The 23374-nt window shown below is 43.3% G+C and overlaps 1 protein-coding gene across 1 annotated transcript in view; it reads left to right on the plus strand.

Moving 5' to 3' along the window:
- The window catches only part of LOC310789869 (teneurin-3), a 174680-nt gene that overhangs the window by 133771 nt on the left and 17535 nt on the right, over positions 1-23374 (plus strand). The window contains exons 15-19 of the mRNA XM_083651572.1: positions 287-554; positions 1707-1850; positions 15155-15404; positions 18089-18109; positions 21624-21856. Of these exons, the coding sequence (XP_083507698.1) occupies positions 287-554; positions 1707-1850; positions 15155-15404; positions 18089-18109; positions 21624-21856 (916 nt within the window). The remainder of the gene's footprint in view (positions 1-286; positions 555-1706; positions 1851-15154; positions 15405-18088; positions 18110-21623; positions 21857-23374) is intronic.

Consider the following 23374-nt stretch of genomic DNA (forward strand, 5'->3'; position numbering starts at 1 on the left):
CAAAATGATCAAATGTAAAACTGTGTAATATGGTGTAATTAGTAGGAGGAGTGACACATTTAAAGACTATCCATTTGTGACAGGGACTGGTGTTTTGGGTATAATCAAGTAGGCCAAGGTCACTTTTCAGTTTTTCACAGGTTATGGAAGTATCACGCTTGCCTACTTGTTACCTCTTTCAGCAGACCGTGTCACATTCCGTTTAAATGTGTCAAATCCCTGACTTCCATCTGCCTGCTCCGCTCCGTGTTTTTGGCATCAGTCTGACTGCTAATTAAAATCCCAGGTCCTTCATGAGCAAGTGGCCATACCAGGTAGTGACCTCAACCTGGTCTACCTGAGCTCCAGGGCAGCTGGCTACAAGCCCATCCTCAAGGTGCTGCTGACCCAGGACCGTCTCCCCTTTGGCCTGATGAAAGTCCACCTGATGGTGGCCGTCATGGGCCGACAGTTCCAGAAGTCTTTCCCTGCCTTCCCTGACCTCTCCTACACTTTCATCTGGGATAAAACAGACGCCTACAACCAGAAGGTCTTCGGCCTGGCAGAAGCTGTGGGTGAGTCTCCCGCTGTGAGGCTGCTGTCTGAAGATAAATGTCGTGCAAGGGTAGCTCCAGTATCGGATCTTTGCTTTGTCTTCAGGCGATGAACCTTAGTTCAACTCCGAAAATTGATTTTATTTTTAAATTGAGGGTTATTTAGCCGGGGACATCTTTTGTTACCGTATGTAATAAAGATTTAGCAGGTGGTGTGAAATCTTGAAATCCCAGACTGCTGCATTTTTGAAGGCCACTGCTCTTTTGCTGACTTCTTTGTTTTGCATGTATAATATTTCAGCAGCGGTGCACTGAATAAAATATTGCCTGTGAGGCAGTGGCCTGTAAAATTCCAGTAGGGAGAGTCAATAATTACAATTGTAATACAAACATGATGACAATCTTCAACAAATACTTTATTTGATCATACATAAATTAATAGTGCTAATGTAATCCTGTGCAATCTTTTTTGAAGTTGTATTGTTTATTACAAACTACATCACTTGTACTTATAGCTTATTAGTTGCCAGGCAACAGGAACTCATGGGAATCTCTGGAGAGGTGATAGGCTAAAATAAACACACCTACACGTTTTTTTTTCATTATTTATTTTAAATAAGTCACAGTGCTTTCATGCTTGAACACAAAAGGTCTCATCTTCCAGTGAAAAGCATCACTGCTGAGACCATCTTCCAGTGAAAAGCATCACTGATGAGACAATCTGCAGGACTCATTTATGGCATGTGCTCGCAACCAAATCTCAGCCATTATGGCGTTTACAATAACGCAGCCGATCTCTGCTTTCATTGCTTCAATTATTCATATCAGCAGTTTTTTTTTGTGCATTCATGAATGATAAAACAGAGTAACGAGAGGCGAGGAATCACGCACAAATTGTGCAGGTGAAAGGCAGAAACCCCATGGGCCTTCTGAAACATCCCAGCTGGAGGAAATTACACAATCATGGAGAAGCATCACAAACCACAAATAGAGCAAAAAGCACAAGGAGTGCTGAATGTCTTGTAGACTCCAGGCCTCATTACCTTCATAGTCACTTCCATAGGCATCATCAGGTGAGGAGGTTGCAGCCTTGCTCACCATGAGGTGTGGGTGTGTGTGTGTGTGTGTGTGTGTGTGTGTGTGTGTGTGTGTGTCTGCCATTATGACTTGCAGTGTCAGTGGGATATGAATATGAGTCCTGCCTTGATGTGGTGCTCTGGGAGAAGAGGACGGCGGCGTTACAAGGCTACGAACTGGATGCCTCCACAATGGGGGGCTGGATGTTGGACAAACACCACATATTGGACATTCAGAACGGTAAGCAATGACATGGAGAGAGTTGTGTCTGTGCAAAACGGAACTGTCTGCATGTAAATGTGTGTGTGTGTGTGTGTGTGTGGGGGGGGGGGGGTCAGAGACAGGTGGTCTCTTAGGGTTATGGACAGGTGATCCTTAACCCTGAATCGCCGCAATAAAGACTTGACTCCAAATGAAAGATGGTTCGTCATCCCATCTGCAGATAATAGAGGAGAGTTTTGAAGGGCCAATCATTCACGGTAATGATGGAATAAATCAGTGGCGATGATGCCAGGGTGCGCGGGGCTCGCTACCATTCCACACAACTCAGCTATTTTAGGAAGAAGACGCTGGAGAGGAGAGGGGGGCGCTCACGCCTCTGACGAATGGTGCCATGTTTAACCCCTTGCATTAATTCACTAAACTAAATTAACATATTGCTCTATCAATCAGAATGACTTTAATCGCCGAGCACAATAAATGTCCGACGATTTGTCTTTGTGACATGTCAACAACAACTAGTAACGCAGCACGTAGTGACGTGCAGGACAAGGGCAGCAGGACCTCACATTCAAGATGAAAGCGTACGATATACAGGACAGTAGAAACAAGACGATAGCTGTCACTCTGTCACTATCAAATGTACATAGTGTTGGGTCACGAACGATCTGGCTACAGTACTAGAAGACATGCACTATATATAAGCTGGAGAAGTCAATGCCACTGTGTAGGCTGTGCTAGCAGTGGATTCAGTAAGAAGTTTACGCCTCGGGATCGTGTGCATCGTTAGTATGCCAGCTCTTTGTTTTGACATTAAACCCACTCCAGCTCACATCTTGAAAGTAGTTTGGTCACAGCTCGCTGATATTTACTTGGCCCTCAGCAGAGATGCTGTCAGATCGGAGTTTGCGGTTGGTTCGTTATGTTTTCTATCCTTTTATAAAATGCCATAATTTGTTTTAATTGTGTGATATGAATAATTCTGTAACAGGTGCAGCTTTTTCAAATGTCGGACATCTCATTATGGAGCAAAATTTTTCATTTTTATTATTTACCCATTTAAATTAAACTTTTGACATCATTACTGATGACATCATATCATTAGCTAATTAGCTTAATTAAAAAATCTGGCTCTGTCAGGTCACCCGCACTGGTACCCTTTACACCCCCTGAAAGTTTCAGCCCGATCGCACATGAAACAGTATAGCTGTGGCCGGACACAGAATCGAAACATACAAAAATAAATATCGCCCACATACTCAATTCTATACATGGTAATCCTTATTCCATTTGGCAGACATGTAGACCGTTAAGTCTCCAATCTTAGGATAGAATCAGAATCAGAATCACTTAATCACCAAGTACAATAAATGCGCCCGAATGTGTATTGGAATGTGTATTGGTAACATTGGTGCAGAGATATATTTACAAACTAGTTTCCCAGTGCTGCATACCGACACAGAGCTAGATGATAGATGAGATAGATGATTGGATTTCACTGGCAGCTGAATGCATATGCCATAGCATATGTGAAAAACAAATGTTTCTAAGAAACGGTTGATTCTACCTGTAGGACTGTTTGATGTTACCTACAGTGATAGTCACAAGGCATTTCCTTTCTGATTTGTCTTGCCATTATTGAGAGAGAGAAAATGTCAACAGCTGCTGTAGCCGATTAAATTCATAAAGGTTTATGTAGACTCTAGATCTTGATCATTTAAAACAAAACAAGAACAAAAACAACAGTACCGTAAATTCCGGACTATAAGGCGCACCGGTGTATAAGCCGCACCTGCAAAGTTGACTGTTTTTTACATATATAAGCCGCACCGGACTATAAGCCGCGGGTGTTTTAATGTTTTTTTTTTTTTTTTTGTGTTTTAATGTTTAATTACCATATGTAAGGGTTCATGCACAGAGGGGATTGTCGGGAAAGAGATGGCTGTTTGAGGAAGCTCCCATTTATTAACATTTCAACAAAACAACATAACACAACACCACCTGTGTTGTTTTTTACAGTGCACACAGTGTCATACAGTGTCATACAGTGTGGTGAAAAGAGGGCAAGAGAGGAAATTAAAACTTATTATAGTTATATAGGATTTATAGTTAGAAAGAGTGCTAAAAAAGAGAGTTTTTTTTTTTTTTTTTTTTTTGAAAAAATCCATAGATAAGCCGCACCGTTATATAAGCCGCAGGGGCCAAAAAAGGCCAAAAAACGGGAAAAAAGGTGCGGCTTATAGTCCGGAATTTACGGTACATGACGTTATCATTGAAAACGGGCTTCTTTAGTATGGATGCGCCATTTTAGGGACACAGAAATACAGTATTTGTAAGATATATCTTCAGCAGGAGATGGCAAGAGATGGCTGTTTGAGGAAGCTCCCATTTATTAACATTTCAACAAAACAACATAACACAACACCACCTGTGTTTTTTTTTACAGTGCACACAGTGTCCGCGGTGTGGTGAAAAGAGGGCAAGAGAGGAAATTAAAACTGAAGTGGATTTATAGTTAGAAAGAGTGCTAAAGAAGAGAGAATTCCGTTTTTTATTTTTTTATTTTAGTTACTCACAGTACTATTGACCAGTCCAACTCAAAAGATATTCGGCAGTTTCACTTTGAGCTCTTGTTCCGCCGCTGTCCATCAATGGTTATGACGAGTCTCGCTGGGTACAGTACGCCAAAGCGATATCCATTGACTTTAACCTTTTCGATGATGCTGTTGTATGTTGCGCGTTTCTGTTGCACCAACGCGGAGAGGTCCTGCCGGACGAAAAAGCGCGTACCCTCCCAGGTGAGGGGCTTCTTCCCCGCAGCCTGGAGGATGAGTTGACGGTCGGGCCAGCGGAGTAAGTGGATGAAGATGGCCCTCGGTGGCAGGCCAGGGTCTGGACGTGGCCGAGGCGCCCGGTGTGCCCTGTCCACCTCTGGTGGTTTCTCGCCTTCCTTCAGGTCCAGGATGTAACACAGGATTTTGCCAAGGAAAGCGTCCATGTCACCAATCTCAGCTCCCTCTTTTACATTGATCAGGCGAATGTTATTTCTTTTACTCCTGCTGATTAAGTCATCAACCTGCGTGTGCAGGGTTTCGATTTGTTTTTGCATTTTATCCACTTTCGGACTCACTGTGTTGTTTTTGTCCTCCAGTGCACTGATGCGCTTTTCCGCATTAGAAACTCTGTTCACGGTTGCCTTATTTTCTTTAGTGAGTGAGTGGATGGACTTCTGCACGTTTTCAAACTTGTTTTCAAGCTGCTCAAACCTCTGAGCGATGTCGGACTTAATCGATAGTGTTTCACGGAGTAAAAGTTTAGCCCAAGCCGGTGTATCTCCAGCCTCCAGCAGGTGAGTCATTTCCTCATTCATGGCGGTGATTGCTTCGTCTTTTTCTTTCTGCTTACCTGTGTTGTGTTATGTTATGTTATGTTATGTTGTTAAAAGAGGGCAAGAGAGGAAATTAAAACAGAAGTGGATTTATAGTTAGAAAGAGTGCTAAAAAAGAGAGATTTTTTTTTTTTTTTTTTTTTTTGAAAAAATCCATAGATAAGCCGCACCGTTATATAAGCCGCAGGGGCCAAAAAAGCCCAAAAAACGGGGAAAAAGCCGCGGCTTATAGTCCGGAATTTACGGTAGTTTATAAAAAACCACACCCAGGTGCAGGTTTAGGAGTAGTCTTCTGAGAAAATTAAATAGAAGCTTTGTGGAAAAGCTATTACCGTACATTATTTCTGATATGTGTTGTTTAGTAGAACAGAAAACTCCCGCACACCGTCTCCCTTCTCTGGAGTTTTCTGTTCTACTGTATATCCTCCTCCGACGCACCTGTCACACACTTGTGTGTGCAGAGACTGTATCCACTATGATATGTGTTGTTTACCTGTACAAAAACAGTGACCTCTACGACCTTCCTATCCCTAGCTACTATATGGCCCCTTTCCCCTTGCCCTGGCCCTCCTTTGCCCCCAAGCCACTCCCCCTACCCACCCCTCGAACCCCGACTCTCTATGATATTCCTAGCCCCGCCCCCTCATGCTACAAATGGACACACACGTCACGGCTGAACCGCTTAAAAATAACATAAAGGCCTGGGGCCGATTTATTAAGGTGTCCATAAAATAAAATCGTTTGCATAAAACACCCTTAAATCTTCCCCTTAAAGGGATAGTTTGGTTTGTTTGAAGTGGGGTCCTATCAGCTAGTTCGATACACTAACTGAATTAGGTACAGTGTTCTGGAGGCTGGGCGCAGCGTGTAACGAGACCCGACACTCAGAGCAGCAGCCAAACCAGCTTTTTCTCTGTAAGTATGTGGGGTCAAGAACTAAAACGTAATTTAGCCACCTAAAACAACGGCCACCTAAACAAATCGATATCTGTGTACATGCACGCTCTATTTTGACAATTTTCAGCGCTTTACTTTTCCGCCAAACAGCAGTTTCATTCGGCACTGCTTTTTCTCCCAACCGTACAACTACCGTATTCCTCCGCTAAAAGCCTGGACAGAGCACAGAGCTGCGGTTTACAAAACAGGAAGGCTTAGAAGAAGAGAGACAAAACACTGACTTACTTTAGAGACAACAAGTCACCTGGCCTCTCTGGTCTGGGACGTTTTCCCCAATTTATCCTGGGAATGGTGAAAAAGGTCTGCAGGGCACCCCGGCATTTAGGCAGCAGGCAGTTCCTCGCATCTCTCTTTCTGCCTGTTCACTCTCTGCAAAAGTTCCTCTTCTGTATTCTCTCTGGTTCATAATTGTATCCTCTTGTCACCAAGGTGAATGGCATATCATCCTCGCTATCAAAATCACTCATATTTTCGTTCGTGTATTCTATTTGTTGTGTCTTCACTAACAAACCGGGAGAAATAAAAAAAATAAAAAGAACCCAAAATAACGGCTGATCTGCAGAGTAATCCAGCGCTGCGGCTATGTGCAGGCTTTTAGCGGAGGAATACGGTAGTTGTACGGTTGGGAGAAAAAGCAGTGCCGAATGAAACTGCTGTTTGGCGGAAAAGTAAAGCGCTGAAAATTGTCAAAATAGAGCGTGCATGTACACAGATATTGATTTGTTTAGGTGGCCGTTGTTTTAGGTGGCTAAATTACGTTTTAGTTCTTGACCCCACATATTTACAGAGAAAAAGCTGGTTTGGCTGCTGCTCTGAGTGTCGGGTCTCGTTACACGTTGCGCCCAGCCTCCAGAACACTGTACCTAATTCAGTTAGTGTATCGAACTAGCTGATAGGACCCCACTTCAAACAAACCAAACTATTCCTTTAAGGTTAAACCTTTTAAGGAAAACATAAGCACAAGATTTAAGGGTGTCTTGTGCAACCGATTTCATTTCATGGACACCTCAACTCGGACTCAAAGAAAATGTTAACTTAAGGTGCTTTGTGCAACCGGCCCCTGCTCAGTTTTCAAAACAAGGACACGCTGGCTTACAGCTTCATTCATTGCTTTGTCCAAATGATGGACATCAATATTTATGTCGGCCATGTTGCCACAGGCTACATCAGGTACATTCCTGCTGTTCGCTCAATTAATGATGCTGCCTACTCCGGTTTGAGTGACATATCAGGCAAACAATCACACCTCCCTCTCAAAGGTTGAGTGCATTCTGATTGCTGTGCAGCTAACAGGTCTCAGGTTTCTAGAAGATACGGCTGGATGGAGGCCTAGACCAGCATCACCTCACAGATACGGCTGGATGGAGGCCGAGCTTGCTGGGCTGAGTAACAGTGACCTCTTGGGGTTTGCATCCATTTGTGAGTGGGAGAAACACACGGTGTGTTACTGTATAGCGTGTGGGTCAGTTTGGCTCTACGAAGTGTAGTGTGGCATGTTTCCATTTAGGCCGAGCTGTCAGACTGAAGCGTTGAAGAAATATGAACCCATGACCTTCTTCCATATTTTTAAACCATCATCAGGTCAAAAACGCAATATGGAGAGGTTGAAATGTTGATTTTTCTGAACAAAAAGATACAGTATATAACCCTTGACATTTTATCATTCTGAGGAAGGCAAACTTCTCAATTTAACTAGTCTGTACGAGATACAGCAGGAAAGTGCAGATTTATCGCCTTCACTGTCTGTGTTATGAGAAATAAATAATTTAAAACGGTTTAATTTTAGAACTATAAGTGTTTTTATGGTGATAAGCAGACATTTTCCATTCAAAGTTGTCCTTGGGCAGCAGAAGGAAGTCGTCTCATTTCCCGGGTGTGTGTCTGTGTGCTCGCCAACCCCCAGTCAAGAAATTCACAGGGTAATATTTAGCACTATTCTATTTCAAATCAATCCCTTTTTGTTGATCTATTACTACTGGATCATCTTCCTCCTCTCTCGCCCTTTTTCTCTGGGCTTCAGTCTGACGCTGCTCAGCCAGAAACACTGTGCTTGAAATTTAACTGAAATTTAAGCAAAACAATGAGATTATCTCTGCCTCCAGAGCAGCTCTAGACGGCGAGGAATGTTTTTATACCTAACACTCCATCCGGCACCGTCTTGTAAATAGCCTCTTCGTGCACACCTACACTTGGCTGCCGCAGCACTATTCATTCCACACGGCGCGTACATACATTTTGTGTGTGTAATGGTCCACGCACAAACCTCAGAGTCGAGACTGTGCAGAACAGTCGTCGGTCGCATGAGAGAGTTGAAAACGCGTCAGACAAGCGGTTTATGAAAGTCGGTGATGCAGATGATGATGATCCATGATGCAGATTGTGCCCGGCTACTTTGTAAAACATTGAAAGTGACAGACATATAGGACCTGTCAAGCCATTCTAGGGCACAAAGTTTGTGGAGTGTGCAAAAAGGAATGAGAAAATATTGAAATATGTCTACAGCTTGACTGCTGCGGTGCCTTTCATACCACCTGTGTCAAAGTACAGCACGCACCTCTCCAAAGCCTTCAGTGTGTGGAAGCGTCACAGTTGGAGGCATAGTTGTTGCGAGATGTGGGTCTTTGTGATCAACAGATACCTACATGCATCACGTATGCTAATGTGAGCTATGTTTCATATTAGTTTTATCTGTGCTGTGTGTCTGGGATGATTATCATAAAGTTTGATTGGACTGTGTTGTTTGAACATTGTCATGGGCGACGTACATAGAAACAGTAGTGACAGAAATAAAACACAGATGGTGTGTAGTTTTTTCTTTTCTTTTTAAATGCTACAGGCCCCCAAGGCTTTCTCACAGTCCTATTACACCCTAAATTAGATCGTGAAGTCTGACTAAATGTCAAAGATTCAAGAATAGTTAAGCAAAGTTGTTTTCTTGTCTCGTTTGCCCCCCCCTGTCTGTCAGGAGCATAACCAGTTAGCCAAGAGGGCTTCATGCTACAATCCCATTGTGAAATGTTTTGTTATGCCTCCGCACCGGCAAAATATGTTTTCGGGTTGTCCGTCCGTACGTACGTACAGCCATTCTCGTAAATGTGATATCTTAGGAATCTTGAGGGAATTTCTTCAAATTTGGCACAAATTTGGTCTCAATGATGAACTGATTACAATTTGCTGGTCAAAGGTCAAGGTCACTGTGACATCACAATTATGTTTTTGGCCATAACTCAAGCATTCATATCCTAAAGATGACAACATTTCACATACATGTCTACTAGAATAAAATTATGAAGTGGTGACATTTTATATCCAAAAGTTCAAAGGTCAACTTCACTGTGACATCACAATGTTTTGCTTACCACTGTAGCCGAGAAAACGATCTTCCACTGTTTTTGTAGAAGATCAAATGAAGTGACAGCACTACACAACATACAGTAATGAGTCTGGACAGACATGCATGTAAACTGCAGGTTGACCTGTTGGTGGAGTCTTACCTCCCACGAGGCGGTTATTTCTAGTTGTGAGGGATGTTGTTGTTGTGCTGGTTCTTACAGTGCTGCTCACGTCAAAACCCACCTGCAGTCTCTACCTCTCCCCTCACACACATACTGTATTAATGGTTATTACAGAGGACGTGTATAGGCACCTAGGTATAGCCCCCGCATTTTCTCAATCCAAACTGAATTATTCAGTCTCGACTTCAGCCATTTCTTGACATTTCAGATTTATGAGTCACATGGGTTTGGCAGGGAATGCAGTTCGATATCCTCAGACGGCATGAAGATGAATCCAAATATCACTGTTTGCCTTCATTGCTGCCTCAGTATTGATTGGTTAATGCTGCAAACCTTGACTAATGTCCTCATCCAACATGTTAGCAAAGTGGTGGTCCACTGCAGCTACTCCCGACGGCTAGCTGGTGGTCCACTGCAGCTACTCAGACGGCTAGCTGGTGGTCCAGCTACTCAGACGGCTAGCTGGTGGTCCACTGCAGCTACTCAGACGGCTAGCTGGTGGTCCACTGCAGCTACTCAGACGGCTAGCTGCAGACATGGTGGTCCACTGCAGCTACTCAGACGGCTAGCTGGTGGTCCAGCTACTCAGACGGCTAGCTGGTGGTCCACTGCAGCTACTCAGACGGCTAGCTGGTGGTCCACTGCAGCTACTCAGACGGCTAGCTGGGGGTCCACTGCAGCTACTCAGACGGCTAGCTGGTGGTCCACTGCAGCTACTCAGAGGGCTAGCTGGTGGTCCACTGCAGCTACTCAGACGGCTAGCTGGTGGTCCACTGCAGCTACTCAAGACGGCTAGCTGGTGGTCCACTGCAGCTACTCAAGACGGCTAGCTGGTGGTCCACTGCAGCTACTCAAGACGGCTAGCTGGTGGTCCACTGCAGCTACTCAAGACGGCTAGCTGGTGGTCCACTGCAGCTACTCAAGACGGCTAGCTGGTGGTCCACTGCAGCAGCTACTCAAGACGGCTAGCTGGTGGTCCACTGCAGCTACTCAGACTGCAGAGGTTTGCCATCACTCTTTCTTCTCACTCCCGCTTCATTTCCTCGCCGCCTCGAACATCTGAGAGCTTGACTGTGATGTGTTCCAGTAAAGAGTTTTTCTCTCATCCTTTCCGGCAAAAGCAGTCTCCTTCTCCCTGCTCTCCAGAGGCTGTCGGACTAGATAAGGCAAATTGCTGGATATGCCTTCTCCTCAATCTACAACTTGTCTCTATCTGGGGTAACGTAGCCCATTCTTATAGGACACAGTCAGAGCGCCGCAGCCCAGTATCTTAGACGGCATGGAGCTCACACACGGCGCCGTACTGCATTTCAAGCCCCAGGAGTGGTTTTCCTGTCCGCTTTTAGCCTCTATCATGGCAGATCAGTGCGAGCTTGTGTGGTACAGTATCTTAGAGAATGACACAGTGCAAAGGAGAGCAAAGAAAGGACAGGGTGCAATTAAGACACACTGCTCTTCCGCCCCGACCAATCTCTCTGTACTCTCTGGGAGTCACCAAGGTGACATTGCTCAGGGCGCTCGAGCTTTTTCTCAGGTACGGAGACTCGGCTCAACATTTGTGCCATTAATCACCTTGGATGCTGTGATGTCGGCGTTGAAGCCATTTTTTTCCACCACAGGACTCAAATTAGGGATTCATTCACGTATTTTTTCATTGATCATTTATTTGATTAGTTATTATACCTGTACACAACATATAGCATTTGATCCAAAACATCTCATGTCGTGTATCACACCATTTATAGCCTGAGCTCATTTAGATGTTATGTAATGATTCTAAGAAAAACACTTGAGCAAAGGGTCATCAATTAGTGAGTGCACATACTTGGTGTGGGTGGCAGGCTGGCCTGCTAGTTACAGAGACCAGCCATAGCAGCGTAGCTAGGAATTATCGGCCATATGTACAGAGGGGACTCTGGGCCAGGCTCCACTTTCCGTCCCCAGACTATCATTATTCCATCTATGACAAACATCTGTGTCTACCCATCCACAACCAAAACGCACCTCCACACATTCATACTGATCAATTATTGGACACATCTCTAATTATGGATTATGGCTTTTGGGCGCTCCCCTGATAGAGCTAATTGGCTGTCATAACCATTCTTTCACTAGTTAGAATTTGTCTAGGGATTTCTTTTTTCGGGTTTTTCCCCAATTTTCTCCCCAATTGTACTTGGCCAATTCCCCCTGCTGTTCCGGTAGTTGCTCCACCCCCTCTGCCGATCTGGCGAAAGCCGTAGACTAGCACCAGCTTCCTCCGATACATGTGCAGTCGCCAGCCAGCCCCTTCTTTTCACCTGACAGTGAGGAGTTTTCACCGGCAGGACGTAGTGCTGCCAGTAGTGCTGCCCCCCCCCCCGAACAGGCGTCCTGACCGACCACTAGTGCAGCAACCAGGACTCATACCCCCCCATACCCTCTGACCAAGCTGCAAGTACCGCTGTCACAAATTGACAGTTGTTGTTTATTAGTCTGCTGAGGAAAAAAACGTAGCTAAACTGTATCCGTGCTGCTCGTTCCGCTTTGTCTCAGCTAAGACAACACAATACAATACAGTACACAAGAGTTTCTGTATCGTATCTTTGAGAAAAGTTTCATTTGGTTTTGTAGATTTCAGCTAAACCCTGTTTCAAAACCAGAGCAGTGTGAAATGAAAGCCTAAAATATTTATAACCCTACACTTGAGAACCACAAAAGGCATTTTCCACTCAAAATAAAGTATGCATCAATAGCCAGGTGTCATGATGATGCGTCCTTGAGGAAAACACTGAACCTCGTCCTACCTGCTCACCCATCGTAAGCTGCTCTGAATACCAGCTACAGCTAAATGCCAAATTTAGAAAGGCAGTGTTCAGTGTGTGAGAGTCACAGTGAGAGAGTAGCATCCATACAGTGTGTGGTAAGTATGGAAAGAGAGTGGGGGGTAGCTAATGATTGATTAGTGTATTTACTGCCTTCCATTAGTCTGGCTAATAGCCTATGGGAAGACTTGTGTGTACTGTGTACTCTGATTGAAGTGTAAACGGGGGGACCGCGGCAGCCTGCCAAAGTGACCTCAGTGTATGTATATATATAGTTAGCTGAAGCCCAGCCAAACTGTTAGATCGCTGTATTGCTGCTGCAACTGATCCATGTCCTGCACACCGCGTCAGGTCACCGGGCATTAGAAATGTCTTTGTCGTCGATTACACAACCACACATTAAGACTCAAGATTACACATTCTGCTGTTTGTAGGTGCAGAGTCACCCCTTTTGGTTCAGCGGGAGTTTCATCATCACCCTCTGTTTCAGCCAGTGAGCAGACACATGGATCACAGTTCAATTCCAGTCCCAAGGTCGTGCGTTTGATGGCGTCACGCACAACGCCGTCCGCCGGACCCGGACCAATTCGTCATTGTTAGCGGCGCGTGTATAATGCTGCCGGTTACAAAAGACGGATTGGTGGGATCGTCCTGTCAGGAGTCTCGGCAGACCGTGTCTTCATTTGAATTCGCCCTTCAATCAATTAAATCAATGAGAGGAACTAATCAAGAGAGGGGACAAACAGCATGGCGGCACACGCTCGATTTCACATACATCGCGCGGGGTTAACGGCGACTCGCGTAGTAACGTCGTGGGAGAACGACATTATGTGGGCATTCAGTGTGCGTTATCGATCCATTAATGAATAGGACAGAGGCAGTGTGAATTTAAACTTGATGCTGGATGTGAATATTAACTAAGTGCTTCCAGCATGTACTTCTTTCCTTTGATGTTTTTTCTTCTCCTTTGAAGAGTCGCAGCCTTACCCCTACCCTCTAAAAAACAGCTATATCTGCAACTTTTCTAAAATTACTCTGTACCATGGGCGGATTTAGACTTTTATACTGGGGGGGGACTTTGCTGAAAATGATGTCAGTGGGTTTTGAATGCTTTTTTTGGGGGGAAAAGATGACATACGAGTATGAAAGATAATGAGTCAGATGTGACTGGGAAGGGTATTCCAGAGGGAGGGGGCGGCTGCAAAGTGGATATACATTTTATGATCATATTGCCCCCCCACCCCACCCCACTAAATGCGCCCATGGTCTGTACTCGTGACACACCACATTTAGTGGCTCCAGTCCTCAGTGAAATGCATGCGCTACCGGTGGGGGGTGGTGCAACTCAGTGTTTATGTTTAGTCCCTCACTGTGACTGGAGGGAAGCAGGCTCCCTGTCAAGTTTAAGAGAACATTACTTTACATAAAATATGCTCACATTCTGCTGGTTTTTCAGAGAGCCATTTGAAGGGCTTCTATAATAACACACACACACACACACACACACACACACACACACACACACACACACACACACACACACACACACACACACACACACACACACACACACACACACACACACACACACACACACACTACAGGAGCATTACAATACATCAGTAGGATTGATGGTTATCTGCTTGCCTGCGTGCTGCCTCCTGTCCCTGCAGCGTTTAAAGCCAGTCCCTAGATCACTGTCTGATCTATATTCACACTAATATAAACAATGTAAACTCATTTGAGCCATAATTTCTGAACCTTTGTGGAATTCATAAGACTCGTAAAGCCCTGAGGGTGGCCTTCGATGGTGCCACAGGTGCCACCTCAGAAGTACAGCTAATTGGCTGATGTTTAGGGCTTTCAAAGCACTTTGAAGCTGCAAGAGGTTGATCAATGTTCAAGTTATTTGTAGACAGAATTTTAGATTACGGTAGGGAAGGAATAGTTATTACGAGAGCATTAATATGAATTAGATTCAAATGTAATAAACAAAGTAAGGCTGTATCATTATTTATGACTAACGAGTGTCTAGTCAGCTCCAAAGCATAAGGATGTATCTGACTTTGCTAAAGAGATTTTCCATGTAGTGAAATGGCCATTAGACAAATGTGTAAACTAGCAGATCCTGGATGTGGTTATTAAGGACCCTTTTGAAATTGTCCTTCAATTGCATATTAAATCAACTTAAATGTGTTCTACTTTAGTCGTTTTGTAGTGATTAGTCAAGTCTACTGTAGAAGTCACAAGGCAAATTTGCCTTAAATCAAGGACAAAACTGACTAAATTACTTAAGCTTTGTTCTTGTTTTCACCTCATTGTCTACTCTAGTCCAATCCTTGCAGGTAATGACAAATATACACCGTGCTCTGGCAATGGTGGCCTAAAGGTTAGAGAAGTGTGCTTGTGACCGGAAGGTTGTCGGTTCAATCCCCAGAACCGGCAGGATAAATCTGGGTGGGGAAAGTGAAAAAGCAGCGCTTGCCCCTCCCTCATTACCATCACAGAGGTGCCCTTAACCCCAACTGCTCCAGTGGAGCTGCAGATCAGACGTGTGTTCAGTGAATGTGTGTGTGGATGTGAACAGGGCGCCCCTACCTGAAAAACAGAGCACTGCTCGCAGTGAGACTCCCCCTGTATAAATGTCTTTTGTTTTTCCAGGCATTCTTTACAAAGGCAGTGGGGAGAACCAGTTCATCTCTCTCCAGCCACCTGTGATCTCCACTGTCATGGGGAACGGCCGTCGCAGAAGCATCTCCTGCCCCAGCTGCAACGGCCAGGCGCAAGGCAACAAGCTGCTGGCACCCGTGGCTCTGGCCTGGGGCAACGATGGAAGTCTGTACGTCGGAGATTTCAACTACATCCGCCGCATCTACCCAACTGGCAATGTCACCAGTGTCATGGAGCTCAGGTAAGATCACGCAGCTCTGGTTGTTGGCGATTGTTTTCAGAAGCAGAAGTGCAGGTTATATCAGATTGGTTTGGATTTACAACGCAAGGACGATTTCGATGGGCTTTTTAGCTTCTGGTGAAAAACAAAATAGGGTCCCTGTGTAGAGGGTATCTAACAAAGAGTTTTCTCTGTCTACATACAACTTTCTGACTTTAAGCTGCGTCCTTCATCAAATGTTAGGAAAGGTTAGTGTAACCTGAAATGGTTAGGATACAAGGACATAAGACGATTCTTCATATCGGATACAAGGACATAAGATGATTCTTCATATCTTATTTATTTAGTATTTTCAAAATATTTGTTTTTCATTTCAAGCTCCACATGACAAAAAGCTATGCCATATCCATAAACAAAAGTACAGATGCGTTTATTTATAGACATGTTTGGATCCCACTTCACATTTCTACACTTTGCGTCATTGTGGAGAGAGTGCTCATACACTTGATACAGAATAGAGTGAGATTTAAAATGGAGGACAGAATGTCAGTCATACACATCCTTTCTCTACCCAATACAAATTTGAAATCTTTTCCCTATCCATCTCCATAATTAGGAAAGACATCCTGTCTCCAGCGTGTAATTGGGATGATTTACACCCTCATGCCAAGTTGGCTTCCCTCACCAATGACTCATCCCCCAAGTTGGCTGATTTCAGAATGGCAGAAGTTGATTTAATGTACATTGTGCCATCATCCTCCCTGAGACACATACTTATAATCCTTGACAAATACTGTACAGTATATGAAGCATATGATGATGAGACTCTCCAAAAAGAAACTTGTACTGTGTCGGTGGTCCAGATCCCCAGAGCAGCTAGGAAGATCCAGGAGGGGAAAGTGAATCAGTAATGCTGTCTCGTCCCTCCGCTGAGGTGCCCTTGAGCAAGGTGCCTCTCTCCCAAATGCTCCCGACGCAGCTGCTCAGTGACCAGCAGTAAAAACACTGTGGTTGTACCTGGCAGCTCTCATGTGTATAACTGTGCCACTCTGAAGCAGGAGGAGGCTGCTGAAAAGGAGCGTGCTGCACGCTCAGCAGACTCTCCCCTAGATAAATAATAGGGGTGGGGGAAAAAATCGATTCACCTAAGTATCGCGATTTTTAATGTCACGATTTTTTTAATCAATCTTTTATTCCAGAATCGATAATCGGAAAAAAAAAAAAAAAAAATGTGGGTGCTTGCAGTCAGGCCACTCACTGAAAGGCAGGCCAGGCCCCGCCTACTGGTTTACTAGTGGTTTTATTACTTTATTAGTTAGTCTGAAGTAATAATTACACTTCAGGGTTAAAGTGGGTGCATCTCATTGTAAAATTGGAATTCAAACGGCCCAAATCTGGCTTCAAACGGCCCAAATTGGGCTTCAAACGGCCCAAATTTCACGCGCGTCGGCCCATATCGGCCTGGCCTGCTTGGTATCTAATGCCCGGCCTGAGTTATGATCCTAGTCCGCCCCTGTTTTTAACTATATCGCCCAGCCCTACTCATGATATATAATATACAGTCTCTAGTGTATGATTCAACTTTTCCCATGTTCTAATCTAGTGTAAAAAAGCAAACAAACTGAAAAAAGAAAAGAAAAAAATAAACAAAAATCGCAATAAATCGTAATATCGAATCGCAATAATCGTAGAATCGCAATACTTAAGAATCGCAATATAAATCGAATCGGCACCCAAGAATCGTGATAGTATCGAATCGGGAGATAAGTGAATCGCCACAGCCCTAATAAATAATGGTTTAAAAATGGTTGTTTTTCCAAGCAGCTCATTTGCCACGTTACGACAAGGCGAGAGATATAAAACGCTGGTGTGCGCTTGTGTTATATTAAATGTAGTCTCACACAATAGACACACTAAGGAAACCATAGACCACATTAGATGGCGGCAGTTCAACATAATAAACCAGTAGAGGTGTGATCTCTTATCTTCATTGCTTGCATGTGTAGATGCCTCCTGCAGATGGTCTCTTCAAAGTATGCAACATGTTTCTGTCAGATCCGGATACTGTAGTGCACGCTGCTCGTACTATCAAACCACCAAAACAAATGGAATTCCCTCAACGTCTTTCAACTGCTGCTGCTGCTGCTGTCAATGTAGAGTGTGTATTTAGATACTGGCTTCAGTGGCCTGGGTAACAAGTAGCACAATCAATATTTCAATATGAGGTGGTCACATTGAGAAAAGCAGTGGTAATACAGGATGACACGTTATGGTGGGGAGAAGTACTTATTTTTCCTCTCTGCGGCTTGTAACAGGGTTGCAGCCGCAGTCCCCTCTCCACTTTCTGCCAAACAAATCTTTAACGGGATACTTTGACCTTGTGAATTTCAGCTGTTTATTTGTCCTCACTAGTAGACTAGACACTTGTGATACTGCAAGAAAAGGCTTTCCATTTGTCTTTTGCTTTCTGCGCTCGTTAGCCGTGTCCCACGTTTCAATGAGGAACGATAACAATGTTGATAAGGCTTTGAGCTGAAAAGCAAGGAAAACCTAGTAGCTTATTCGTACGGTGGCAAAACTGTGTAACTGACGAGGCAAATAAATAACTGAAATTAAAAATGTCAAAATATCCCTTTAAGATTGAACTATTTAATAATCTTGATTTCTTCTCCATCTTTCCCTGCTCCGTCTGTACCTCGCTATAGAAATAAAGACTTTAGACACAGGTATGTGCATTAACGTTGTTGTTTTCTCCATACTGTTTGTCACATTTGTGGACAGCATCTCTATAAATATAACTCCTTCTTTTACTGTCACCATAAGTCCTAGGTATTTACCTTAGCAGTTAAATACAAGTTAACAATAGAAAATTACCAATTAATTACAGCTTAAGATGTGAACAGAAAAGATGATGCAGACATTAACTCTTTCCCCGCCATTTACATGATCGAATGTAATTTATCGGCAATCACGTGCACAGCAATCTGGTTTCACTGTTATAGATGTCTCTGTTAGGCACCTTGTGAAATAGTAGCACTTCCAGGGTTAAAAACACACGATGGTGAAGCTCCACCAAAAACCAGGAAGCAGAGGAAAGCCACAGGACTCCCACAGGCATAGAAAAGACTCGCTGGTCAGAGAGATGGTACCTGCAGCTTTAACCCACCCCATGGCACTGAGAACGCGGACTCGATGACGGCAGAGAGACCTCTCCACCAATTCCAATCAAACTTGAAGGATTTTCTTCACCAGGCGCTGACAATTGTAGTCAAGTCAGCCCTCCTCTCAGTTAGCCAGTTCATCAGTTTATCGGCTCTCACACCTTATGCCTCTCGCCTCCCGCGGACAGACTGGAGCTCCCACACGCACCAGGTGTTGCAGTGAAACCTGTGCCCACGCACTGGTGCACATGTACTGCACATTTCACTGGTGCACATGTACTGCATATTTCACTGATGCACATGTACTGCACATTTCACTGGTGCACATGTACTGCATATTTCACTGATGCACATGTACTGCATATTTCACTGATGCACATGTACTGCATATTTCACTGATGCACATGTACTGCATATTTTGGTGTAACACTGGACAGCACTGCCCTCAGTGTTAACATCCTCATAGAACAAAATATTCAGTGGGTCTTGAAAGATTAGTGAAAATGATCAAAAACACTGCTGGTGAGTGGCTCTTTTTTTTTTTTACGCTGGCGGGGGAAGAGTTAAGTCAAAATTATTTTGCCTCATATTTCTTGATTGTATGCGGCAGGGAAAGTGGAAGACAAGGTGCCATATGGCGTCCAAGATATTGTGCATGAGAATGTAATGTCTGACAATGTAAGTTTGTGGTGCCCCCCCTTAGGGCAATTAGTGCAAAATGGGGAATACAGCAATGAGATGCATCATTTGACTTTGTCTTGTCAGTGGTGTCCAAGACTGTGTATATGACAAACAGTCAGAGCAGGGACCTTACAGCTGTAAGTTAGTAGGTAAATAGCAAGAAATCACAGATAAATGACTGAAACACATGTGTTGTTATTCAGCTGAAGTGACCATATTGTAATTGTCAGAGTTTAGAAATGGTAACAGCCTGAGATTAGCATAATTGCAAGAGAATTAGAATTACACTATCTCAGAAATACCTTCTCTTTATCCCATCAATTCTACTATGAAACAGTTTCTGTGTAAGTACCGGCAATTATGTCAATAATGACCTTGCACTGATAACACTTCCTTTTCCTCTCATTTCATGGTGCATTTTCTTAAACACTGCTTACATCCATACAGGTCTGCAGAAATATTCTCATTCAATCTCTGCTGAATGCTTGTACAGTATGCACTGCATCAATATACTGCCGTCTAAATTGCCTTGGACAAGAACGCAAAGCTGGAAAGTCAGAGAAAGCACTGATTGTTGTGATGCACTTGCAGGTTCCTGTCATTACTGTATGACAACTGCATTTAAAGGTCTTTCTTACTAATACATCATGATATTATTAATGTAGCCAGTATAAAAAAAGAAAAAAAAAAATAGGTCTGTCAATTATGAATATAATTACCATAACTCAATCAGTTGTGGTGGTAATAATTTGAACTGTGTAAGAAAAGTGATAGGAAAATGTGTTTCTCAACTGTGATTTCCAACTATTTACCTTTGTAGTTGTAGCTGTAATTGACTTTACTTGCCAGGTAAATATCTAGTACTCAGGGTGACTGTAAAAGGAAGGGTTCACAATATATGTTGTGTTGAATTTTTATTTTATTTTATAGGAATTTGATGGCAGCCAACTATTTTTGAGCACTCATAATAGCCGTCAGGTTTTATGACACCATCTCCATCATTTCCAAAAGATGTTTCATTGCCACATTTATTTTGCTGTCACATTATCCACTTCCTAAGCCAACCAGTATTGACTGAGGTGCCGTTAGACATTGAAGCTATGTTTATGACTACTGTAAAGCAAGCTATTATTCACATTAAGGCGGTTAATGTGAATCATGAAAATGAAAAGAAGTGTTTTGAGCTCATTAATAATAAGCACCTGCTTTGTATGGATTATTTTGCCTCAGTAGAAAAGGTTAATTCAAGTTTTTTAATTCGTTGAGTTTATATAACTGCCACTGAAAAACTATAATTAAATTGGCTTTCATAATTGGCTTACATTTCAGTCAATCCTGTGTTGTCCCTCCTTTTAACTCCTAAATGAGCAGAATGAGAATACATGAGTTGTTAATACACGCCAATTTTAGTAATTTCCAAAGGGGAGTGATAATAAATGAAATGATCTGGCACACTCCAAAGTTGTCATTTGAGCTTTGTTTTCTGAAAACCCTATTTTTGAGGTATCCTGCTAAACTCTCTCTGACTCCCATGTTCACAAGTCTCCCTGTCACTTTCTCACACTCACTCTCTTTTTCCATTCTCATTTTTTATTTCACGTTCCCCCTCTGCTGTGGGAAAATCACACACCAAAATTCACACAAATCGCTGAGGTTTTCACAATGTTAAAAATACAGTATATATTATTCCTCTCTTCATTTGATTATTTGCATGGCAATTTTGTTACAAATGTTACGCTGATAATAAGGTTTACATCTAGGCTACATCGAGGCTAATTGAAGCAGTCAGAAATAGAATAGAAAGTTACCCTGAATTAACTGTTTACTGTATATGTGTGAGAAAATCACATTCTGAATGAAACTGAAATGTTGAGTACATAACCTGATTGAATATGGGCATGGACTTTCTGCTATGCCTTAAATGCAAAATGGAAAATAAAAAAAGGTTACCTAATCTCATTACACATATAAGATATTCACCAGCACTTCCCAAGAGAACAATCTAAAAGGTTGAATAGATGAAAGTAAAGCAGTTTCAACTTTGAAATAAGTGTTTATAATTGGCCACACAGATTACACAGAGCACTTTAAAATCGAATGCATACTTAAAACATTGTTGGCACTTTGGAGAGGTGTAACGCCACCAGGGGTTTACAATCCGAGTATTAGTAGAATCAACTCTTGACTCTTGACAGTTTTATTCAGACAGAAAATTAAAATTCTAGGTAGGTACAGTAGGTGTCAGTTCGGTTACAGTCTATTAGAGGCATTTCCCCTCAAATTATTTCACTCATCACATTTTAATAATACATTTGTCATATTATGGGATTATCAGTGGGAAAACAAAACACAACACAGCATCTGCAGTTATATAACTCAATTATTCTTCCCAACGCAGCAACAACCCGGCACACCGGTATTACCTGGCGACTGATCCGGTAACCGGCCAGCTGTACGTGTCGGACACCAACTCCCGGAGGATCTACCGGCCGAAGGCCTTAACCGGGGCCAAGGACCTGCAGGCCAACGCAGAGGTGGTGGCAGGCACCGGGGAGCACTGTCTGCCCTTTGATGAGAATCACTGTGGCGATGGAGGCAAAGCTCCGGAAGCCTTTCTCACCGGACCCAAAGGTATCATTCAAAACCAATGAAGATGTGATACTCGAATGGAGGGGCGGAACACGCTGATGAGTTACTCCGTTATGGATGGCAGCGACTAGATTTTGATTTATGGGCACATTGGGTTCTGTGCCAACGCTGCCTGGGTCTATTGATTTCCACAGAGGAAGTTTGGCTCTGGATCATGTGTTGAGGGTAGAAAAAAGAAGTGAGAACCAAACCGACGCGGATATTCTTAAGAGACTTCAGGAAGCCAGGTTAATGAAGACTTTGTCCTTTTCTACAATTCAAAAAATTCTTGCTTTTTTTACCCCAATAAGTATTCAGTTAGATTTCATCATAATTAATCTTGCTGTATTCCACTGATCACCTTTTCATATGTCCAGTCAAAAAAAAAAGATTATAGTTAAAAAAAACATATTTTAGTACATTACTTACGGTAATTATTCCTATTCATTAGATGTTTCTTTCAAAAATGATTAAAGTATTGTCATATCTTGTGTAGGTGAGGGGCTATTATTAGATTACTGTAGTACAAACTATCCCCAACCTGTTGGTCACGTTCAGGCAGCCATTGTGTTACGATCGCTCACTTTGCCATGAAATCTCCTGGAAGAAAAAGGGCTGAGAGGATATTTTTCGGCTGTCCATCGCCCGCTCAGAATGCCAACTCTAATGGCAGGGCTTCAGCTACTGTAGCTTTTAAAGGTTTGAGTGAAGGCAATCTAAGGCAGCGACTCTAACGACGGCGTGGGTGGAAGCCGAGACCACAGAAGAAAGAGCAGATGGCTCAATGTTTTTCCTCTCCACAGACATTTGCTGAGCTCTGCTCAAAAGTGACAGTCTTCATCTGTCTGAGTCCCAGACTGTCAGATAGCCAGCTCCCAACCATTCCCTATGGGCCCCCACGGCTCCTCAATGTTTTAGCAGCAAGCAATCATGTGCGGACCTAGCCACAGGTCAAACCCAACCACTCACCTTCCATGACAGCTTTTAAAGGATAAATTCACCCAAAAATGAAGTGTCTGTCACTATCTGCTCACCCCCATGCCGGTGGAAGGTTGGGTGAAGTAGTTATTTTACGGGAAACAGCATTCTCCTAAACAAATTAAGTGAATGGTGGGGGTGGGGAACTTCATACTGTTCGTCTGGCCTAATCCAAGTCTCCAGAAGCCCCCAAGATCCCAAGTTGACTTGATGTCATTTATACTGTTTTTAGCTGAACTCTTCACTGTAGCAGTGCGCTTAAAGTGAAAGTGAAAATGGGACTGCTCATGGCTACAGTGACGATTTCCGCTAAAACAGGGTGTAAATGTAATTTCAAGTCAACGTAGCATCTCAGGGCTTCTGGAGACTTGGATTATGCCAGGCGAGCAGTATGGAGGCATTCTCATTTATTTATTTATTTTACATTTGAAAGTTGGTCACCATTCACTTAAACTATTTAGGAGAATGCTGCAACTCCACGTTTTGTGGTCTAAAAAAACTTCACCCGACCCTCTACCAGCATGACTGAATTTTCATTTTTGG

Source organism: Poromitra crassiceps, assembly GCF_964638095.1.
Source record: "Poromitra crassiceps genome assembly, chromosome: 15".
NCBI lineage: Eukaryota > Metazoa > Chordata > Actinopteri > Beryciformes > Melamphaidae > Poromitra > Poromitra crassiceps.